This window comes from Megalops cyprinoides, chromosome 16 (genome assembly GCF_013368585.1).
Source record: "Megalops cyprinoides isolate fMegCyp1 chromosome 16, fMegCyp1.pri, whole genome shotgun sequence".
Classification (NCBI taxonomy): Eukaryota; Metazoa; Chordata; class Actinopteri; order Elopiformes; family Megalopidae; genus Megalops; species Megalops cyprinoides.
In genome coordinates, this window is record NC_050598.1 from 33,766,045 (window position 1) to 33,776,551 (window position 10,507).

The following is a 10,507-nucleotide window of genomic DNA, read 5'->3' on the forward strand; positions in this document are numbered from 1 at the left end:
GCACACACACACACAAACACGCACACACACTCTCACCACCACACACATGCATTCACTCACCCACCCACCCACACACACACTCTCACCACCACACACATCTCTCCATCACCTCTCTCTCTCACACACACACACACACACACACACCCACACACACACACACACACACCCACACACACAGACAGACACTCACCACACAGACTGACATGCTTCCACAGTCAAGTACTTTATTCTTAATAATGTCTTTTTTTCTTTAAAAAAATCATTTCAATATACAACACCATTTTTGACAAGACAGTTCTGTTTACAGCTAAATTCAGCTCCGAGTTACGGGCAGGCAGACAGTTGGGGGGGGGTAGAACTACAATGCTTAGTACAATATTACAAATAAAACAAAATGAAAATTTCCCAAATAAAAAAGAATAAAAAACAGAGCGAAACGGCTGAGTGTGAGGAAGGCTGACCAAGACGCCTCCCCTTTCACATGCAGGTTTGTCTCCAGGAGAAAAAGGCTTCGGCGTCTTTACTTTGTGCCACGAAAGCAGAGGCTGGACTGAGTCCCTGTGTCCAGAGCAGTCTGTAGCGCCCACAGCGGTCTGTGCTGGGGGGGGCCTCAACCCGCCCCCTGCGGCTGTGGGTCTGAGCAGAGTCTCTCTCTCTGTGGCTCAGTGTCCCGTGTCTGTGCATCCAACAGCCGAATGTCAGGAGGGCAGGAAGGGGTGTGGGGGGGGGTGGCGACAGCCAGGATCCACCCCCCAACACAGAGATGCAGGACGGTCACCAACCTGTACCCCTGCAGCAGAGAGCAGAGTCAACACCAGTGTCTGTGGTGTGTGTGTGTGTGTGTGTGTGTGTGTGTGTGTGTGTGTGTTAGGGACTACCTGCTATCTGGAGATGTAGGTGTACGTGCGTGAGGGCGACCGCCCCTCTGTCTGCCCATTGGACGACACATTCAGGAAGTCCCAGATAAGAATAGTGTCGTCATGGGAACTGCTGATGATCTGAAATTCATCAAACTGCAGCCGGAAAACCCGGCCAGAGTGTTCCTGCAAAACACACACACCATCACCATCATCACTAAACACACACATTTTCATTACCATCATCAGTAAACACAGACACCTTCATCAGCATCATCGTCAGTGACTTATCCTGAATGACAGTGATATCCAAGCACAGCAGGCAACAGACAGACAGGCAGGCAGGCAGGCAGGCAGACAGGCAGGCAGGCAGACAGGCAGGCAGACACGCAGACAGGCAGGCAGGCAGACACGCAGACAGGTAGGCAGGCAGGCAGGCAGGCAGGCAGGCAGACACGCAGACAGGCAGGCAGGCAGGCAGACACGCAGACAGGCAGGCAGACACACAGACAGGCAGGCAGGCAGGCAGGCAGACAGGCAGGCAGGCAGACGGACAGGCAGACGGACAGGCAGACACGCAGGCAGACAGACACGCAGACAGGCAGGCAGGCAGGCAGGCAGGCAGGCAGGCAGACACGCAGACAGGCAGGCAGGCAGGCAGGCAGGCAGACACGCAGACAGGCAGGCAGGCAGGCAGGCAGACAGGCAGGCAGGCAGGCGGACACGCAGACAGGCAGGCAGGCAGGCAGGCAGGCAGGCAGACACGCAGACAGGCAGGCAGACACGCAGACAGGCAGGCAGGCAGGCAGGCAGACAGGCAGGCAGGCAGACGGACAGGCAGACGGACAGGCAGACACGCAGGCAGACAGACACGCAGACAGGCAGGCAGGCAGGCAGGCAGGCAGGCAGGCAGGCAGGCAGACACGCAGACAGGCAGGCAGGCAGGCAGGCAGGCAGACACGCAGGCAGGCAGGCAGGCAGGCAGGCAGGCAGGCAGACGGACAGGCAGACACGCAGGCAGACAGGCAGGCAGACATGCAGGCAGACACGCAGGCAGACACGCAGACAGGCAGAGACACAGACACTCACCACCAGTGTGCGCAGGCAGAGGGTGCTGGCTGGAGCTCTGGGATCCAGAGCAGCCTGAAGATCCCACACTTTAATCTTCCTGCAGAGGAGAGAAGGAGAGAAGGAGAGAAGGGGAGAGGGGAGAGGGGAGAGGGGAGAGGGGAGAGGGGAGAGAAGGAGAGAAGGAGAGAAGGAGAGAAGGAGAAAGGGGAGAGGGGAGAGGGGAGAGGGGAGAAGGGGAGAGGGGAGAGGGGAGAAGGGGAGAGGGGAGAGGGGAGAGGGGAGAAGGAGAGAGGGGAGAGGGGAGAAGGAGAGAGGGGAGAGGGGAGAGGGGAGAGGGGAGAGGGGAGAAGGGGAGAAGGGGAGAGGGGAGAGGGGAGAGGGGAGAGGGGAGAAGGAGAGAGGGGAGAGGGGAGAGGGGAGAGGGGAGAAGGGGAGAGGGGAGAGGGGAGAAGGAGAGAGGGGAGAGGGGAGAGGGGAGAAGGAGAGAGGGGAGAGGGGAGAGGGGAGAGGGGAGAGGGGAGAGGGGAGAAGGAGAGAGGGGAGAGGGGAGAGGGGAGAGGGGAGAGGGGAGAAGGGGAGAGGGGAGAGGGGAGAGGGGAGAGGGGAGAGGGGAGAGGGGAGAAGGGGAGAGGGGAGAGGGGAGAGGGGAGAGGGAGAGGGAGAAGGGGAGAGAAGGGGAGAGGGGAGAGGGGAGAGAAGGGGAGAGGGGAGAGGGGAGAGGGCAGAGGGGAGAGAAGGAGAGAAGGAGAGAAGGAGAGAAGGAGAGAGGGGAGAGGAGAGAGGGGAGAGGGGAGAGGGGAGAGGGGAGAGGGGAGAGGGGAGAGAAGGAGAGAAGGAGAGAAGGAGAGAAGGAGAGAGGGGAGAGGGGAGAGGGGGAGAGGGGGAGAGAGGGGGAGAGGGGAGAGAAGGGCAGAGGGGAAAGGAGAGAGGGGAGAGGGGAGAGAGGAGAGAGGAGAGAGAGGAGGAGCACAGTGAGACAGATACTCCTGAGCAGGGGGGTATGGATCACACACAGCGGCTCTCCTGTTCGTCAGAGCCTGAGGGACACAGAGAGCTCCCCTTGCCGCGTCGGGTGCAGGAACATTCCTGTCTCTCACCCGTCATAGGCTCCGCTTACGATCCTCTTGTTGTCAAATCGAATGCAGCGAACCAGCTCCTCATGGCCCTCCAGCACCCGCAAACACGCACCACACTCAATATCCCACAGCCTGAGGGAGAGACAGGGGAGAGAGTGAGTACTAACCCCCAACCCCAACCCTATCCCCAACCCCTTAACCCCCACCCCAAACCCTGAAGCCTAACCCTCCAGCACCTGCAAACACGCACCACACTCGATATCCACAGCCTGAGGCAGAGACAGGGGGTGGGAGTGATTACAAAAACAAAACCCAACTGCACTGCAGAGAGGAGACAGACCATTCTCTTTTAAAATAATACCTAATATAAACCCCAGACTGAGGTGCGAGACACAGACTGACCGTGTGGTGAGAGACCGCGTGGTGAGAGACACAGACTGTCCGCGTGGTGCGAGACACAGACTGACCGCGTGGTGAGAGACACAGACTGTCCGCGTGGTGCGAGACACAGACTGACCGTGTGGTGAGAGACACAGACTGACCGCGTGGTGCGAGACACAGACTGACCGCGTGGTGAGAGACACAGACTGACCGTGTGGTGAGAGACACAGACTGACCGTGTGGTGAGAGACACAGACTGTCCGCGTGGTGCGAGACACAGACTGACCGCGTGGTGAGAGACACAGACTGACCGCGTGGTGAGAGACACAGACTGACCGTGTGGTGAGAGACACAGACTGACCGTGTGGTGAGAGACACAGACTGACCGCGTGGTGAGAGACACAGACTGACCGTGTGGTGAGAGACACAGACTGTCCGCGTGGTGCGAGACACAGACTGACCGTGTGGTGAGAGACACAGACTGACCGCGTGGTGAGAGACACAGACTGACCGTGTGGTGAGAGACACAGACTGACCGTGTGGTGAGAGACACAGACTGACCGTATGGTGTTGTCGGAGGATCCGCTGACCACCAGTCGGTCTCTGTACTGTAGGCAGGCGATTCCACGCTTGTGTCCGTTTAGAGTGCGAACAAACTCACACGTGCTGGTGCTCCACACCTGCAAAGATTCACAAATCAAATATCATTCACATCATTCACCAGCACAACTCTGCTGGTTACGGTGTCGTGTGGGAGGGCTGTGCTGGTTACGGTGTCGTGTGGGAGGGCTGTGCTGGTTACGGTGTCGTGTGGGAGGGCTGTGCTGGTTACGGTGTCGTGTGGGAGGGCTGTGCTGGTTACGGTGTCGTGTGGGAGGGCTGTGCTGGTTACGGTGTCGTGTGGGAGGGCTGTGCTGGTTATGGTGTCGTGTGGGAGGGCTGTGCTGGTTATGGCGTTGTGTGGGAGGGCACAGTCTGCAGATGTGTTAAATAATGTAATGTGAAGCACTCTCAGGACCCACCTTGATGGTGCGGTCTCCGGACGCCGACACAATGTACTTGTCATCGAAGTCGACGACGTTGACGGCGGCGCGGTGACCGACAAGCACGCGGCGTAGGCTGATGTCAGTGGGCGAGGCCATGTCCCACACAGCGATGGAGCGGTCCTTGGAGCAGGTGACCATCAGACCGTTACAGAAGCGCAGGTGCAGAACCGCCTCGTTGTGATGGATCAGGGTGTTGAGCACCTCCCCCGAGTTCACATCCCACACCCTGTGGGGCGGGACAGGCAGGCTGTCAGCAAGTCTCAGAGCGCGAGTCTCAGAGCGCGAGTCTCAGAGCGCGAGTCTCAGAGCGCGAGTCTCAGAGCGCGAGTCTCAGTGAGACTGTGCGCGAGTGTCAGAGCGCGATTCTCAGAGTGACCCCCCCAGGTGATTCTGCACGCTCACCGCACGGTGGAGTCGGAGGAGCCTGTGACGATGACCCTCTCATCATACTGCAGACACAGCACTGACCCTGTGTGGCCCGTCAGGATTTTCAAACACTCCAGAGTCTGCTTATCCCAGATCTGAAACACACACACACACACAGTTTATCCCAGATCTGAAACACATACACACACAAACACACACACTGCTTATCCCAGAAACACACACACGCATGCACGCACTTTGATGGAGTTGTCTCGGAGGCCGCTGATGATCTTGTCATCGTCGTACTGCAGGCAGTACACGCCTTTACTGTTCTCAGACCGACACTGAATCCTCTGCAGGTTGTGCCGACCACAGCGCCAGTTAGCCTCAATAGTCTGAGAGGGAGAGAGAGGGAGAGAGAGGGAGGGAGAGGGAGGGAGAGGGAGGGAGAGGGAGGGAGAGGGAGGGAGAGAGAGAGAGGGACAGAGAGAGACAGAGAGAGAGAGACACATACACAGAGGGAGAGAGAGAGAGGTTAAGAGGGGACTCTTATGGGAGATGCACATACAGCTCACATCTTGGCAACAGCATTGTTGATTATGCGATCACCGATATAGATCCATTCTCTTTCAGAGCCTTCACAGTCAGGTCTCTAACCCCTCTGTCTGATCACAATCAAATTACTGTATATCTGAAAAGGACAGAAACTAACAACACCTACACAGCTGTACAACATTCAGAAATCTTACAGATGGGCCCAAAATAGCACAGAAGAGTACCAGAAAGCAATTCAAAATCAAGAAATACAATCACTCTTAGATAACCAGATAGATTTCTGGTCACCACATACCCTCACAATAAACAAGGAACAGATCTGGCAGTTCTACACATAAATTACATTTTTGAAAAATTGGCCTTTATATCCAATCTGAAATTATCCAAAAATAAACCAAAAAATGTGAAACAAGAAAAATGGTTTGATACAGATTGTAAAACCATTAGGAAAAAAGAACGCTATCCAATCAAAAACACAAACAACCAGATAACCAGGATCTGCACCTCAGTTATTGTGAAACTCTAAAACAATACAAGCAAACACTCAGAACCAAAAACGAACAACATATAAATAACCAACTGACTGTAATTGAGGAGTCCCTAAATTCCAACAGCTTCTGGGATAACTGGAATTCCCTCAATAAACCCAATCAAGAGGAACTAGCTATTGAAAATGGGGTTTTATGGGAGAACTATTTTGAGAAACTCTATAGAAAAATTATAAAAAATACAGAACAAGGGTATATACGAACAATTGAAAAATCTTGAATTTGCAATTAAAGACAACCAGAATCCTCTGGACTTGCCCGTTACAGAAAAAGAATTAGTGGAAAAGCTGCAGGCCCTGCAGCCTAAAAAAAGCCTGTGGACCAGACGGCATTCTAAATGAAATGCTGAAATACACAGATGACAAACTCAAGAGGGCCATCCTAAAACTGTTCAATCTGGTTCTGAGTGTAGGCTATTTTCCTGACATCTGGAATCAAGGACTCATTACCCCTTTTTTTAAAAGTGGAGATAAATTTGACCCCAACAACTACCGAGGCATTTGTGTGAGCAGTAATCTGGGGAAGATTCTATGCAGTATTATAAACACAAGACTCCTGCACTTCCTTAATGAGCACAATGTCTTGAGTAAGAGTCAGATTGGCTTTTTACCAAATCACTGAACAGGTGACCATATTTACACCCTACACACCCTAACAGATAAACATGTCAACCAAAACAAGAGCAAAATATTTGCTTGCTTTATCGATTTCCAAAAAGCTTTTGATTCAATCTGGCACGATGGTTTAATATATAAGCTTTTAGAAAGGTGTAGGGGGTAAAACCTATGATGTAATCAAATCAATATACACAGAAAATAAATGTGCAATTAAAATTGGAAACAAACAAACAAAATTCTTCACTCAGGGGCGTGTGGTGAGAAAGGGATGTAGCTTGAGCCCAGCGCTGTTCAACAATTAATGAATTGGCCACAATGATAAGGAGATCAAATTTTTGCTCTATGCAGATGATCTGGTTCTGTTATCACCCACCAAACAGGGGTTGCAGCAGAATCTAGATTTGCTGGAACATTTCTGCAAAACCTGGGCCCTTGCAGTAAATCTAACAAAGACAAAAATTATGATTTTCCAAAAAATATCCAGATCTCAGGACATCAGACATACATTTACATTAGGGACAACAAACATTGAGCACACTGCAAGCTACACATACCTAGGACTAAAGATCAGCTCCACAGGGAGCTTCAACCTGGCTGTAAATGAACTGAAAGAGAAAGCACGCAGGGCATTCTATGCCATGAAGAGACAAATTAAAATGAATATACCAACTGGGATATGGCTCAAAATATTCAAAGCTGTAATTGAACCAATTGCACTATATTTTGCTCAATGGGACAAACACCCAACTGAAACCCTGCATACAGAGTTCTGTAAAAATATCCTCCATGTACAGAGGAAAGCACCGAACAATGCATGCAGGGCAGAATTAGGCCAATATCCATTACTCATTAACATTCAAAAAAGAGCCATTCAATTTTGGCAACACCTAAAAACCAACAACCCCCACTCATACCATTACAAAGCCCTGCAATGCCAAGAGAGAAAAGAGCCCCCTCAGCCAGCCGGTCCTGAGGCCGAGTTCAACACTAACCCCAACTAATACCTTGCAGCCTCAGGACAGCTCCACTCCAACAGAACCAATCAGAGTCAACCAAATTATAGCACAACAAAAACAAAATTATATTTCCCATTGGAAAATTCAAACAAAAAATCAAAGCAAATTAACATGCTATCTAGCCCTAAAACGTGAGTACACTGTGGCAGACTATCTGACCACAGTGAAAAATTACAAAAGCAGAAAAACATTGACAAAGCACAGATTCAGCGAGCACAGCCTTGCCATCGAGGCCGGTCGACACAGGCAGGCTTGGCTGGTTAAAGAGGAGAGGCTGTGCTCACACTGCAACTAACAGCAGGTCGAGACAGAGCTGCATTTCCTCACAGAATGTGAGAAATACCAAGTAATTCCAGAAACCTACTTTCCAAACTTCCAGTTACAATACCCAAACTTCCCAACCCTGCCCGAAACACAGCTATTACAAATCCTTCTCGGAGAGAAAGGCTGTTGTGTAAATTTGGCTGCAAAACACGTGTCTACCTGCCACAGGATGAGAGACAACAACGACTCTTCAATCTAATTTTACTGTACTGTTTTTAGTAATGTTTTTTTTGTATTATCATTTGTTATTGTTATGACTAATTGTTATGATTACGCTTTGGCAATATATAGTTTAAAATATGTCATGCCAATAAAGCATTTTGAATTGAATTGAATTGAATTGAATTCAGAATGAGAGAGAGAGAGAGAGAGGGAGGGAGAGAGGGAGGGAGGGAGGGAGGGAGGGAGAGAGAGAGAGAGAGAGAGAGAGAGGGAGAGAGAGGGAGGGAGAGAGAGAGAGAGAGAGAGAGAGAGAGAGAGAGAGAGAGAGAGAGAGAGAGAGAGAGAGAGAGAGAGAGAGGTGAGGACAGTACAGGGAAGGCAATGTGTCTGCAGCAGGGTCTGCCCGTCAATCTTACCTCAATATCCTGGATGATTTTGGGGTACAGAGAGTGGTAGTACGAGTTCGGGGGAACTTCTGCTGTGCGGTTCTTGAACAGGTACTTTTCCCTGTAAGGAGGGAGGAGAGAGAAGGGGGGAGACTTTAGGGAAGCCCTGTGTCTCACGTCTGGGACAATTATCAATTCATGATCTCATGTCGTTGATAAAAATAATTATTTTATATAATAAACACAAACGGTAAAGAATAAGCTCATGGCTATTTATTTTGAATGCTGAATTTTATCACACAGGAGTTATTCCATATAAATTATATGTACATTCCACACACTTCATGAAATGTTGTTTAAACTCAGAGGGACTTAATATTTAAAACTCAACTGCCAACGTAAAAAATAAAGCTGCAAACTGCAGCAGCTCATGGCCACTGCCCCACCTCTCTACCTCCCCTGGGCCCCTCCCTCTGTCGCAGGCCCCACCCTCAGACAGAAGCCAGGCCCCCTGAGACGGGCCCCTCCCACAGACAGAGGCCCTGCCCTCTGCTGCGGGCCCCTCCCTCTGACACGGGCCCCGCCCTCACCATTGGTGGCGCTCGGACAGGCCCTTCCAGAGCGGGTCGGTGCGCACCATGCGCTCGATGAGCTTCTTCCACAGCATGCCCTCTGAGATGACGCGCTGCCACTCCTTACACACCAGCTCCGCCGAGCATAGCGAGCGCGCGTCCAGGAACGACAGGATGTTCTCCGCGATGTGGTCCAAGCCCTGTGCTGCAGCCCGGCACACACACACTCAGTGCACTGAATGTGAGTGTGTACTAGGCGAGAGTGAGTGTGTACTCGGCGAGAGTAAGTGTGTACTCGGTGAGAGCGAGCGTGTACTCAGTGAGAGTGAGTGTGTACTCAGTGAGAGTGAGTGTGTACTCAGTGAGAGTGAGTGTGTACTCGGTGACAGTGAGTGTGTACTCGGTGACAGTGAGTGTGTACTCGGTGAGAGCGTAGTACCTGGCAGCGCTGTGATGAAGTCCCGCTGCAGCATGGGTTTGAGGTAAGAGTTGATGTGGCCGTGCTGGTAGTGACACATGCGAGAGATCAGGTGCTCCACGAACTCCACCTGGTCGGCCTCAGACCACTGGTCAAACAGCTGGATGCACACGTCCTTCTCCTTCTCGTAGTTCCCCTCCGACGGCCGCTTCCGGGAGCCCGTCACTGTGCCGTTACTGATCTGAGGTCAGCGGAAGACAGCAGAGCCATTTCACACACTACCACTGCACTCCACACTGCAGTCTATTCATCCTTTACTACTAAATAAGTAACACCACATGCAGCTTACATATGAAACACACATTTATAACAGTCACGTTTCACTCAGAGCCAGCGTTACAGCTGCAGCCGCTCAGCACCCCCCCCCCCCCCTTTCATTCACAGCCTGCATGAGCCTGTTCACCCAAAGCATCAGATGGCTATTTGGTTTTCAGAATTACTTCAATCACTGCTTTTGCAAGGACTATACCTTTTGTTTAAAATAAAGAGATAACCTCTTCAACTGGCTTCTGATACAGTAAAAAACACTCACTTTTAAAAGACAGACCATTTACACAGTTTTCAATCACTCCCAGTGATTTCTACAGATTTTCTTAATGAATCAGCTTTGTTCTGAGTGCCCTCTTTACCCGAGGGTTACCTGCAATGTGCTTTACTCACACAATGCCTTAGAATGACCTGGTCAGCCTTACTTAAAGAGTGAGCTTTTTAAAAGGTGCACTTTGTTCTTTTATCTGTCTCCCATTATAGGGGTATTTAATAAGACACCAGACCCTATTGGATTGTACATTTGCCCTGGTGTATTATTATGCGTGTGGTCTGTACCCACGGGGGTAAGGACAGCAGAATCGTTAGCCAACTTCCGACGCAGACTGAAGATTCACCCCTTCAGACTGCATCTCAGTTCGACCTCAATCCCCGCCCCCTAACACCTGCTACTACTTGTTCTTCATTTTACATGTAGCACATGTCGTAATGAACTTTGGATTCTGTGATCTACTGACTGATGTATGGTAGTTTCTAAGCTGTCTAGTCAGGTTGCACAAGTTAAC

General features: G+C 51.1%; 1 protein-coding gene across 2 annotated transcripts in view; it reads right to left on the reverse strand.

Moving 5' to 3' along the window:
* Positions 1–263: 263 nt before the first annotated feature.
* The window catches only part of LOC118791263 (F-box/WD repeat-containing protein 11), a 20,430-nt gene continuing 10,186 nt past the window's right edge, over positions 264–10,507 (reverse strand). Inside the window, exons 4-14 of one of the 2 annotated variants that reach the window (XM_036548566.1) lie at positions 9,417–9,636; positions 8,996–9,182; positions 8,436–8,526; positions 5,055–5,192; positions 4,834–4,952; positions 4,408–4,657; positions 3,947–4,065; positions 3,026–3,136; positions 1,947–2,025; positions 879–1,043; positions 264–790 (exon numbers count right to left, since the gene is read on the reverse strand). In XM_036548566.1, coding sequence (XP_036404459.1) covers positions 882–1,043; positions 1,947–2,025; positions 3,026–3,136; positions 3,947–4,065; positions 4,408–4,657; positions 4,834–4,952; positions 5,055–5,192; positions 8,436–8,526; positions 8,996–9,182; positions 9,417–9,636 — 1,476 coding nt within the window. In that variant the 3' untranslated portion in view covers positions 264–790; positions 879–881. The remainder of the gene's footprint in view (positions 791–878; positions 1,044–1,946; positions 2,026–3,025; positions 3,137–3,946; positions 4,066–4,407; positions 4,658–4,833; positions 4,953–5,054; positions 5,193–8,435; positions 8,527–8,995; positions 9,183–9,416; positions 9,637–10,507) is intronic. The other variant, XM_036548567.1, reaches the window with a different exon arrangement.